This window comes from Apium graveolens, chromosome 4 (assembly GCF_009905375.1).
Source record: "Apium graveolens cultivar Ventura chromosome 4, ASM990537v1, whole genome shotgun sequence".
Classification (NCBI taxonomy): Eukaryota; Viridiplantae; Streptophyta; class Magnoliopsida; order Apiales; family Apiaceae; genus Apium; species Apium graveolens.
This window is the reverse complement of record NC_133650.1, coordinates 215,291,678-215,304,978: the sequence shown is the minus strand read 5'-3', so window position 1 is coordinate 215,304,978 and position 13,301 is coordinate 215,291,678. Positions and strand designations below refer to the sequence as shown.

Sequence of the window (13,301 nt, the reverse complement as noted above, 5' to 3'; positions counted from 1 at the left end):
TGAACCCTCCAAACTCTCCCTTGCCTTTATCTTTCTCCCCCCCTTTCTCTTTATATATATATAACCCTTGTTGATGTGATTCTCCACTACACCTCCCATCTACTTTTACAAAAGAGATCATTTTAGAATTACATATCAACCAAGAACCATGGGGTTTTCTACCATTTCAGCTTATCTTGATCCAGCCAACTGGCAACAGGTACAGATTATTTCTTCATCACTAAGACAGATGTTTGTCTTTTTATTTTGTGCGATTATACCAGCATTAATGTTTCAGATCTTATTATAACTCTGAAGTTAAGGGCTCATGGTACCTTCTTTATAATTTTGTTTTTCAAAAGCAAAATTGTTTTTGTTGAAGAAAGCAATAATATTCTTAGTTCCGCTTTTATAAGTTCATTGGTAGCTTTTAAATTTTTGGTTTCATCACTATCTATAATTGTTACTTGATTTGAATATACCAGACAATTCATTTTTTGCTTTAATTTTTTGTTGATTAGTTAGATCAATTCTTTGTTGCAGCAACCAAACTATCATAGCAACGCTTCCCTACCACCGCAACAACTACCAATCATACCTGCACCGCCACCTCTTCCACAGCCACATGGAGGCAGCGGTGCGGGATCAATCAGGCCTGGTTCGATGACAGATCGAGCACGCATGGCAAACATACCTATGCCAGAAACTGCACAGAAGTGTCCACGATGTGAATCTACCAACACCAAGTTCTGTTACTTCAATAACTACAGCCTTACGCAGCCTCGCCACTTTTGCAAAACTTGTAGAAGGTACTGGACTAGAGGGGGAGCCTTGAGAAACGTGCCGGTGGGAGGTGGATGCAGGAGGAACAAAAGAAGTAGCAAAGCAAGTAGTGGCAACACTCCGAGATCTCCTGCTCACAGTGAAACAGCTTCTGGCTCTACAAGCTCAGCTCTTCCCTCTAACACTTCTGGAGCTACTAGTATTTTAGGAAGCTTGACTTCACAATTCCCACAACTTCGCTTCATGGCTCCCATGACTCATCTCAATGATCACTATGGTGGTACTGGGGGAGAAATAGGCATGAATTATAATTCGACTCCGATGGGGGCCACAACCGAGATGAACTTTCCTATAGGAAGCACTAGCAACTACCTATTTGGTAGTGGTGGTGGTCTTGCTTCCGTTTTGTCAGGTGGAGGAGGTGTTGAGCAGTGGAGGATGCCACAAGGACATCATCATTTCCCTAATTTCTTGGGAGGGTTTGATCCGACGGTGACAAACCAAGGAGGATTACTTTACCAAGGTGTTGAGGTGGCATCATCGAATGGCGGTTATGCTGCAATGGCTGATAAGTTCTTAAACAACTCATTGCTTTCTCAGATGGCATTAGTGAAAAGGGAAGGTAGTAATGCTAATACTAACAATAACAATGACAACAATCGAAATGATGATCATCAGACAAGTTTGGCAAGGCAGTTCTTGGGATCAGGCCAAGTAGGAATTAGTGATCATCATCAGCAATGGAACCCTAGCGGTACTGCTGCATGGACTGATCTTTCTGGGTTCAGCTCTTCTTCTACAAGCAATGCTTTATGATAAGTTTCTTACTATCAATTTCGGAATTAGAGTTTTAGTGGCAGATGGTGGAGCTTCAATGGCTGAAACGGTTTACAACTTAAAAGTTTGACAAGCTAACCAGGTTTTAAGTGGAGTTTTTAGTTTGGAATCAGATGACAGTTTAATTATTGTATGATCTCTAGTTCAAACCCTAGAAATATATGGTACAACTAAATTAATTTGTGTGGTTATTTCATTATTCGGGATAGTTTTGCTGGTTTGTACTTTCCACTGTACTGGAGCTATGATCGTATGAAATCTGTTTTTTGTAGCTTTGGATATTACTAGTAATGCTGGGAAGTGGGAACTAAAATATACACGAACCTAAATATTAATGTAGTTTTCATCTCAATTTCCAGCTTTACTGAATACCCAATCTCCAGCGAAGGAAAGCAAATTTCTGTGTTCCACTCTTTTTTATCTGTTTTTATAAGGATCTTCATTAATATTTTTACATTATATTTAAAATTATAATAAATTTCTTTTTAGATCATTACCTTATTAGTATATTTATAAATAGTAATATAAATATTTGTTATTGACGTGATTCGAACCTGAATCTTGGATAGTGTATAAATGATAATATAAATATTTGTTGTTAGTGGGTTTCGAACATAAGAGTTTTAGTATTGTATAAATAATAATATAAATATTTGTTATTGGCAGAGTTCGAACATGGAAGTTTGAGTAGTGTATATTTTTTTAATATTTGAATCTAACACTTGTGTTCACTAGATTAAAAAGATCCGACGGTCATAAATGAGGATAACCAAATCAACAAAAAAAAACATACCAAATTATATCTCATACCGTTTATTATATATAGTATATATATATATATATATATGAGTTCCTATCAGGAGCCAACGTGGGTTGGGCAAGAGTGGCAGCCAACCTCCCGCAATGCGGCTGGAGACAATGTTCCAATGCGGGCCTTAACCACCGCAATGCGGAAGGAGACAATGTTCCAATCCGGGCCTGGACCACCGCAATAAAACATTGCGGCCGGGGGCCCATGCAAAAGGGAACATTGCGGCCTCCGCAATGTTTCATTGTTGGGTCGACCCACAGATTTTAATGTCCGAACTGCCCCTCTCTTTAGTTTTTAATGCCCCTTTTAGCTTTAAATGCCACTCTTTTTATAATTAAATATAACTTACTATTATAAATAGCTAATATTAATATTTCACTTAATTTTTTTAATAATATGTAATAATTATTAGTATTCAATATTAATATATAGCTTAATTACTTTATTCAAAAATAATATTAATATTTTTTAATAAGAAATATTAATATTATTTATTAAAAGTATAAAAATAATATTAATATTCAACAAGAATTAATTTTTTAAAATATGTTAACATTAAAATATAAGTAAAAGTAATATTTTAAAATATTATAATATAGCTCATTTTGTTTATTAATATTAATAACTGTTTAACACTTTAAATTATTCTTTTTGTTTTATTTTTTCAGTAGTTTTTAAATATTAAATATTTTTAATAATATTAAATATGAATATCTTAAGATTTTAATATAAAATACTAATTTAATAATAAATCATACTCATCATATAATAATTCAATATAATGATATAAAATATGAATATTTAAAAATATTAATATTAAATACTAGTTTGGGATGTGGATCCTACTCATCATATTTTATATTAATATTAATATTAAAATATTAATATTTAAAAACTATTTTAGACTTTTTATATTTCATTTAATATGTGAAATTTTAATTTCAAAATTTAAATGTTCACAAGAGTAACTTAATTAAAAAATGTAACTATTATACATAATCTTGTGAATATTTGGCACAATAGTTGAGTCAGATGATATTTCTTGACATGTAAGTTATAAAATACAAATTTTGACGATCCAACTATAGAGATGTTAAAATATAATGAGTATTTTTCTATATTTTTATTTATTTTCGAATTAATTTGATTTAAAATATGAATTTTTGTTCGAGAGATTGTTTGTATGATTTGATGATTGCATGTTGTAGAGCTTTTCTTCTTGATGATTTTGATATATTATATGACTGATTTGGAGTTCAATAACATGTTCAAAATTAGGTTTAATTTCGAATTTCAAAATTAAGGTTTATAACCCGTATGAATGTTCTTAATTGAAATTTGGGGGTTTCTTCCCCATGGGTTATTAGATGATTTTGTTGACTGCATCGTGTTCCTGGTTAAATTTGCAATCGATTCATGTATAATACATCAACAAACGATTCCTGGTTTGCTCAAATCGAAGCAAACAAAACTCGCCGGAGACGGCGAAGTTTCTTGCTCTTTTTCCGGCCAAATCATTGATTGTTTGGTTGCTTTGATTGCATGTATAAGTTGCTGGTAGTCAGGAGAGTGAATCTGGAGAGTTTGGTGGCCTGAGGTGGCCGAAATCGTGTTCTCCGGCCACTCTCCGGCGAAGTCGACGGTGGCCCTGCAAAAATTGCAAACATGCCCCTGTACTTTTGAGAACGATACAGTATAGTCCCTAAAGTTTCCAGACTTTGCAAATTTAGGATTCCTGCTTTAAAAATATTTAAGAATCATATTTCCTATTTATTTTAATTACAGAAATTCGTTTTAATTACTAAAATTTCTAAAAATTATTATTTTAATTCCAAAAAATATCTTATTTTCAAAAATAAATCTGAATTAATTAGTTAATTAATTTTAGTAATTAATTAATTAATTAATTAATTAATTGGTCAATTAATTCGAAAATTAATTGATTAATTGATTTAATTAATTATTAATTGATTTTAATTAATTATTTGATTAGATTTAATTATTTATTTTGATTTAAAAATTCCGAAAAATAGTTTCGAGCTTTAAAATATTATTTTAAATTATTTTCAAGGCTCGATAATTATTATAAAATTATTTTAAAGCCAGATTCGGACAATAGCTACCTATTTATTGTTTCAAAATCATTCAACGGCCCGTTTAAATTCTGAAAAATATTTAAAAATTCGTATTAAATATCCGAAAAATCATTTTAACATCAAATCTTCTTTGAAAAATTATTTTCATCAAACATCTTACGTGTTATGTGTTATATGTGCACTAATTGATGTGTTAAATGCGTATGTGTATATTATATGACTGTTTTGATTGTTTCTTTTAATCCGTAAATCGGATATGGATAAAAGAAGGGTAGATAGAAACTTATATCGAATGGAATCATGCGAGATGAGTATTGATAGATACTTGTGATATGTGTGCAGAAGAGGCAAGGCGTAGGAAAGGGAAGCAGATAGTCGGAGAATAGGAGATTATGATTGAAAGCCAGTGAAGCATTAGTGAATTAAGACGAGGCAAGTGTTCTGAACCTTCTCAAGACATATTGTGAATACTTGATAGTTTTGTTTTCATACTGCAAGTTTTTTGAAGCACTGAGCCTAAACCTTGATTCCAGCCATTGATCTTGGAGCCGAAAGCCTTATTCTTTCTGAACCATTGGTTGTTGAATACCTAGATACGAACCACAAACATATGATACTACTCCACAAATACATACAAACTAAATAACAATTACTGAACTGAAATTGTTTAACACTCAAACCCTTATACCTTATACATTGAAAGATAAATCCTCATAACCACAAGACTTTGATTCTTTTGTTGTCCAATTCTTGTATCGGTTGATAGCCAATCTTTGTAACTGCCATGTTGTTTCCATGTGAAGATTGTAAACCATCTTACGTTTGAAACCCACTGTTGTTTATGATTCTGTTTATTGCTTTACATTGTTTATTCTGTTATTATTATAGAATTGGATTGTTTTATAAAATTGTGGACCAGATTCGTGGTCAGACCAGATTGGTGGTCAAGTCAGGCCAATGCTTAGATCCAGTAATTAGAGTAGAGTTGTGTGCCTTGCTCGGGGTTAGTGTGTGACTAATCATCAGCCTAACCTTGTTTTTTTTAAAAATGAAAACTTAATATCCAATTCTAAATCATTGCTCATCCATAAACTTGATACCTTAAATTATTTCACTTGATCATTATTTAATCTCGGTATTGTCAATGTGACTTGCCGGGCTAGTTAGCTCATTTGTGTGGTTTTGTTTATATTCTTTTCCTGTTAAGAAGGAACCCGTTTGTAGTGAAGATCCTCAATCCAGTGTGCGAGCTTTTGTAAGAATGTTTAATATTCAGTTGTAAGTTTGAATAGTTGGGATTTGGACGCTTTTAATATAAGAGTGTGTGTGTGGATTGTGTGCATACTTTAACTGTTGCGATCCGTGGAAATTAGTAAGTAGGGTCACTGCATATTGTTATCTTTATTATTGTTATAAGCATGTTTATAAAACAGGTATGTGTGGACCCCAAACTTCTTACCCGGGTTTGGAGGGCGCCACAGGTTTGGTATTAGAGCTACAAGTTATAAGTCACTGACACAAGCTTAGATTGACGAGAATGGGTAGATGGTTAGGATTAGAAGTAAGAAATAGAGAGATAGAACGTCAGGAGGTTGAGTGCGACTGTATACTAGGTGTTAGTATGATTTCTGTTGTGGTTCGAGATTCTTATTTTGTGATATGATCTCAGATAGCAGCGATGACAGATTCCTTTATTCCAGTACCAGCTGATCATTCCGAGCCTTCGGTTGGAGGACCATTGTAACGCCCCCAAATCCGGGGTCAGGAATCTGGGTTGTCACGCAATCCTTCAATCAGGTGTAACCTGCATTAATCTCAATAATCCAATAATTCCATATCACAGACCCCCAATCTCACACACTCACAAGTTATAACCTTAGAAATGACGTACAACAAGTATCATATGTTATTAAAACTCAAATGTACTTTACAGGATCTCAAACAATTATTCATAACCTCTACATGAAGTTACATAATTACGACTGATATCTTATACCTATCTGATACTCTTGCCCACCTGAGACAAAGCTGCCAGGGATTCTCCCGATGACTGCAAGCGACTAAGTCTCACACCGGCATACTGGTTATCTGTTGTGTTGTGACATTTAAAAGAAAACAAGTGTGAGTTATAATGCCCAGCATAATAATGTACAGTATGAAATGACTGTATGATAAACTCAAGTAAAATGTCATATATGATAATTATGTTTTATTCAAAAATAGTTTTCCTTGGTGATACACACCTTCTTATGAAAACAATTCTTTAATGGGTTATTATCCTGCGAATACCTAAATGGTAAACCCAACACCTAGGCTTGGGTTACGGTATTACATCACAATTCCAATCGGAAAAATAGGACATTCATTGGAGCCACCGTAAACGATGATCATTCGTACTACGGAAATAGTAACCTTTTCTACTAGTAGAAGGACGACACCTTCGTATCCCGGTTATCACCCTTGTCGCATTCGGGCTTTATATGCTTCCCCATTTAGCCCGGGTATATTTTGCATACTTCGTATGTCCTTCAGTACACATGGTACCTTCTCATATGAAAAATAAATATGGCAGTCTCCCCAGTCCACGAAGTACTGGATCTCTACCCCCTTGTCCTCTTAAGAATCCTATCATATACTTGGGATCATCGAACTATATCGAAGTTCTCCAAGCGTTTTGCTTGTTGATAGACACAGCTTTACCTCATATATATATATGTACTTCCGAAAGTTTTCGGAGGAAGTACTAAGGATGTGAGTTGACCGTTGTCAATAGATAAGTAAATAAGGGGAGTTTCTTTCAAAACTATATTCAAAATATTTAAAATAAGTTGAGATAATATTCTCCGATGATTTGAAATTATTCGAATGACTTTTCGAAAATCAGAAAGTATTTTAGATCAGGTTTTATGATTTTTAAATCATAAATAAATCCTTTAATACATAAATAATAATTAAATATTCATCGTTAAATAATTAAACCTCGAATATTTATACTTTTAAAAGAATATTGAAATAGTATTCCTCAACTTATTTATGTTTAAGTAATATAATAATCTTTAATATTTAATCGAGTTTAAAATAAATATTCACTGGAGAATACTTCATCCATAATAAATGAATAGTTAATAAATATTTATTATTCGAGCAATAAAGTACAGTTGAGGGAATACGATCTTTGGAAATTTGCTCTAATAAAATTTCGAGGTATTCAACATTTCGTAAGTGGACGTTGAGTCCCTTAAAACGTACTACTATGGACTTTTAATCGTCCTGTACTATCATCGGAATAATTCCCGGGTTTTTATTTTGAAATCCCGACCGACTCTCGGTCTTATAATTATACGTCACGCTTATAGCGGAGTTAAACATTTTACGATATATGCTTATCGTACAACATCGCTACTATTGGATTTTAATCACAGCGGAGGCATGGCAAAACACTTTTACACATACTAAATCCAAATAAAAGGATATAAATCGTGGTAAAAATGTAGGGATCGAATCTAACCTTTAAAATAGTTCGGAGACAACGATCAGAGATCCTTAACAGTTGCTCCTCAGGTGTGAAGCACTTCACCGGTATCCACCAAGAAAACGATGTTAAGGAGGAGGAAGGAGGTGGAGAGAATTTGGTTTTCTAAAAACTTTTGGGTTTTTTTATGGTTCTGATAAAAATAGGGTCTATAATAGTATATTTATAGGCAAAATTTTCAGCTGAAATTTTCTCATAAATATTATTATTATTATTATCCCATTTATTATTCTCATTAATAATTAAAACACCTTTTAATTATTAATCCTTTTTCTAAACACTTTAGAAATAATTCTCTCTCTTGATTTAATTTCCAAAAATTAAATCCTTAATTAATAATATTAAGAACTTTTCTTAATTAATTTATAATCAATTAAATCTTATTTAATTAATTATTAAATTTACCAATTAATTATTTATTTCATAAATAAATAATTATCAGCCATTATTAATTAATTCCTCCACCTTAAAATCGTTCTCTTTTTATGGTGTGACCCTGTAGGTTCAATATTAAGCCGGTAGTAGAAATAAATAATAATAAAACTATTTTATCATTATTTATATAAGTTCTCTAATTTATTAAATATGATTAATTAATTAATCACATTTATTCTACATCGTGAGGGATACTTCTCAGCATATCGCGACTATCCGGATAATATGAATTCACTGCTTAGAATACCAAGAACCTATTCAGTGAATAGTTACCGTACAATAAACTCCTTCTACCCTACAATGCCCCGATTAAATACAAGGCATGGATCTCGTGTCAAGCCTATCTAATTTAATCACTTGCTTACCATTTACTATGTGTAGTTCTATGCAAATTAGAAACTCCTTTCTAATTTCATTCACTCTGGTCAGAGATTCCTGAACTAGCATAAGTGGACCAGCCTTGAACATTCGCTTCCTTCACTGGAAGGGGTAGATCCTTTATTGATCATGCACTATCTTCGTGTACAAATTCCTATACCCAGTAGAGCCCTAATAATTGTCCCTGGAGACTAAGAACTAAACCAAAACATAGTTCAGTGTACACAAGATGACTATGATGACCTCAAGTCTAAGGATACTTGTACAACTATCACTATGTGAACAACTGCTGACACGTGAGTGAACTCCATCAGTTGTTCAGCTGGGCGAGTCATGTTCAGTGAACTTATTCTATAATAAGCACCTACATACTAGCTATAGTGTCACCACACAAATGTCTATGAGAACAGACATCCTTCATAATGAAGCAAGCATAGTATGTACCGATCTTTGCGGATTATTAATTACCAGTTAGTAATCCTATAACCAGGAACTATTTAAGTTTAGAGTTATCATCTTTTAGGTCTCACTATTATGATCTCATCATAATCCATAAAAAGCTTTACTCTAAACTATGGTATATCTTATTTAAACACTTAAATAGATAAAGCCCGTAATAAAAACAAAACAAGTCTTTTATTAATATCAATGAAATCAAAACAGATTACATAAAAGTTATTCCTAAATTCTCATACATGATTGGACTTAGGACATATTCCTTTCAATCTCCCATTTGTACTAAAGCCAATCACTCTGGTATCTAATACCCATCTAGTCTTTATGACGATCAAAGTGACTTTCAGAAAGTAGATTTGTGAGTGGGTCTGCTATGTTGTTATGTGTGTCAACTCTATTTCAATACAATACAAGAAATGTTACCGCACTCCCACTAACCGTTTTGTAGACGCATGGTTCATCTACGTTTTTGATAAAATCAAACTCTTTGATTGTCTCATCAAAACGAATGTTCCATCTTTCGAGAAGCTTGCTTTAAACCACATATGGTTCGCAGTAGCTTACACACTAGGCTTTCATTTCCCTTGGAAAGAAAACCATCTGGCTATAAGCCAGATCTCATAGTCATAGTAAGCAGCAATCGCAAGCAAAATCCGAACTGATTTTAACAGGGCTATAGGTAAAAAGTTTCATCAAAGTCAATCCATTGCCTTTGTTTGAATCCTTTTGCCAAAAGCCTGGCCTTAAAGGTCTCCACCTGGCCATCTGCTATAATCTATCTTTTATATACCGTATACATAGATTCAATTCCGGATTTCATGGCACTTTGTCATTTCTCTGAGTCAACACTACTCATAGCCTCATTATAGGTCACAGGGTCGTCATCATCAATGATCGACAACTCATTGTCATTCTCAATGACAAGGCCATATTACCTCTCAGGTTGGCGAGACACTCTCCCTGATCTATGAATGGGCTGTTCCACAAAAGGTTGTTCAGTCAGAACAGGTGTTTCCACTTGATCCGTAGTAGTTTGTGCTTCTTGAACTTCATCAAGTTCAATTTTGCTCCCACTGTTTCCTTCAAGGATAAACTCATTTTCCAAGAAGGTAGCATGTCTGGAGACAAACACCCGATGATTGGTGTAAAAGTAATACCCTAAAATCTCTTTAGGATATCCCATAAAACTACATTTTACGGATCGATATTCCAGCTTATCTGGGTCAACTTTCTTGACATAAGCTGGACATCCCCAAATCTTAACGTGTTTAAGACTCGGTTTCCTTTTTTTTCCATATCTCATACAGAGTTTGAGGAACGGATTTGGAAGGCACCTTATTTAGTAAATATGCTGAGGTTTCCAATGCATAACCCCATAGGAATACTGGAAGATTTGCATAGCTCATCATGGACCGAACTATGTCTAACAAAGTTTGATTTCTCCTTTCAGATACTAATCTGGAGGCGTCCACTGGGAGACTATACCATTTACTTTGAGATAATCCAGAAACTCTCCATTCAAGTATTCACCACCTCGATCTGATCGAAGAGTTATAATACTATGTTTGGTTTGTTTCTCCACTTCATACTTATACTCTTTGAACTTTTCAAAGGCTTCATACTTGTGTTTCATCAAACACATATCTGAATCTAGATCTATCATCTATGAAAGTAATGAAGTATGAAAATCCACCCATGGCTTGCTTAGACATTGGTCCACATACATCTGTGTGTACCATTCCTAGCAAATTTGCAGCCCTATCTCCATGTCTACTAAATGGAGACTGCAGTGCCACAATGAAGTGAGATTTTCATCATCCCTTTTCTTTTATTAGTTTGTTCAATCTGAAGTAAATTATGTCACATATATACAGACCATTATTTAAAGCACCACGTCCATAAAGAATATTATCTCTAAGAATAGAACATTCATTATTCTCAATAATAAATGAAAATCAATCCAAGTCTAACATGGGAATAATATTCCTCACAATCTAGGGAACAAAATAACAATTATTTCAAACAATAGTCTTGCCCGTAGGCCTATGTAAATGAAATGATTCTACATCTTCAGCAGCAACTCTTGCTCCATTTCCTATCAGTAGAGTCACCTCCTCTTCCTCAAGAGTCCTACTTCTCCTTGGTCCCTGCAACAAATTGTAGATTTGAGAACCACAGGCGGTATCTAATACCCAAGTAGAAATTTGATTTAATGACATATTCACTTCTATCATGAACATACCTGAATCAGAAGCGGTAGTCTCACTACCCTTCTTCTTCTTCTTCAATTCTGCAAGGTAAACCTTGCAGTTCCTCTTCCAGTGCCCCACCTTGTTACAATGAAAGCAAACAACTTTGCTCTTGGGGTCTTCAGCTTTTGGTGGAACCGGCTTTTCTCACCTACTTTCTTCTTCTTGGAAGGGTTCCTCTTCCTTTTCTTAGGATTGGAACCTTCAGCAATTAGAAGAACAGAACTCTTCTTAGGGGGGAAATTCGATTCCGCAGTCTTCAACATGTTGTGGAGTTCAGGCAGGCTGACATCCAACTTATTCATGTGAAAGTTCACAACAAACTGCGAGAACGAAATCGGAAGCGATTGCAAGACCAGGTCTTGGCTCAGCTGCCCATCCATGGCAAAACCAAGTTGTCCAAGACGTTCAATCAAATTGATCATCTTAAGTATATGGTCATTTACAGATGATCCCTCAGACATCCTACAATCGAACAGCTCCTTCGATATCTCATATCGAGCTGTCCTCCCCACCACATCATACAACTCTTGTAGATGCATGAGGATAGTGTGAGCATCCATATGCTCATGTTGCTTCTGTAGCTCAATGTTCATGGAAGCTAGCATGATGCATTGAGCAACATTTGCATCATCCATCCACTTACGATACACAACATGTTCATCATTATGTCCATCACTAATAGGTTCAGTAGGCTTAGATGAGTCAATCACGTATTCCAGCTTCTCAATCCTGAGAACAATTCTCAAGTTTCGAAGCCAGTCAGCATAATTAGGACCAGTCAATTTGTGAGCATCCAGTATGCTCCTGAGTGATAGTGCAGAAGACATAATGTATATTGTAAATCTGTAAATGCCAAACACATAACAACACTTAGCAAATTTTCGATTTCATTTTAAAAACACTATATGAATCGGGTCTTTATTCATAAGTGGCTCCCACTAGTTTACCTAATTTATTCAACCCCCTACGTGAAAAATTAAGCATTCATAATGCTAGTGGGAATAGGGATCCTACATTTCATTACACAACCCCGGCTGTAGCACGAACCACCATGTAATGTTCAATAGGCAGACAACTCTTGTCAATTACATCTTATGTTATTCCCTAATCAAACTTTAGCCTCTTGAATAATTGAGTCTCTGCTGTGGCACGATAAACTCAATATTCTAAGTCAAGTCTAACTAGACCAACATTCCGTACAGTTGAATCAGTCCCCAAAGGCCCACGGCTGTAGCACGTACCGACCTTTAGATTCTTATTCAATGTACACATCTCTATGTAATAGACAAGTATTTCTTATTTCGAAATCAAAGCCCTCGGCTGTAGCACGAACCGACAATGATTCAAAAATAAAAACTACTTTCTATTATGTTGGAAGGCTATGACCGACACAAGCCCGTTGTGTCATTGGACAATTACTACTTGATATTATTTAATTTCAGAGGAATTATATTACGTTACAATCATAATCATATTATAAAGATATTCTTCCTTTTTAAATTAAATATTTCAAATCAATAATCAATAATCAGATGATTCCCAGATCGGGTGGAGCATTGTCAAGAGGCGTCACTTAATAACCCTTTCTTACAGATAGAAATCTGATGTTGACAGAATCATCCTTTCTCTCATATCGAAAATTCATATTCAATTACGTGTTTCATAAACACAAGAATCTCATGATTGTATTCGTAATATTGTTATTAAGGTTATGAAACAATTTCACTATACTAGGTTGTCTA

The 13,301-nt window shown here is 34.3% G+C and overlaps 1 protein-coding gene across 1 annotated transcript; it reads left to right on the top strand.

The window, feature by feature from the left end:
* Window positions 1-1,870, top strand: LOC141720599 (dof zinc finger protein DOF3.6-like). The gene is made up of 2 exons (XM_074523097.1): window positions 1-199; window positions 523-1,870. Exons 1-2 carry the CDS (start codon window positions 149-151, stop codon window positions 1,576-1,578), a joined length of 1,107 nt encoding a protein of 368 aa, XP_074379198.1. The 5' UTR covers window positions 1-148; the 3' UTR covers window positions 1,579-1,870.
* The last annotated feature ends 11,431 nt before the right edge of the window (window positions 1,871-13,301 follow it).

Coding starts and splice junctions, on each gene's coding strand:
- LOC141720599 (XM_074523097.1), top strand. CDS start 149: ATGGGGTTTTCTACCATTTCAGCTTATCTTGATCCAGCCAACTGGCAA. Junction 200..522: donor ATCCAGCCAACTGGCAACAG/GTACAGATTATT, acceptor TCTTTGTTGCAG/CAACCAAACTATCATAGCAA.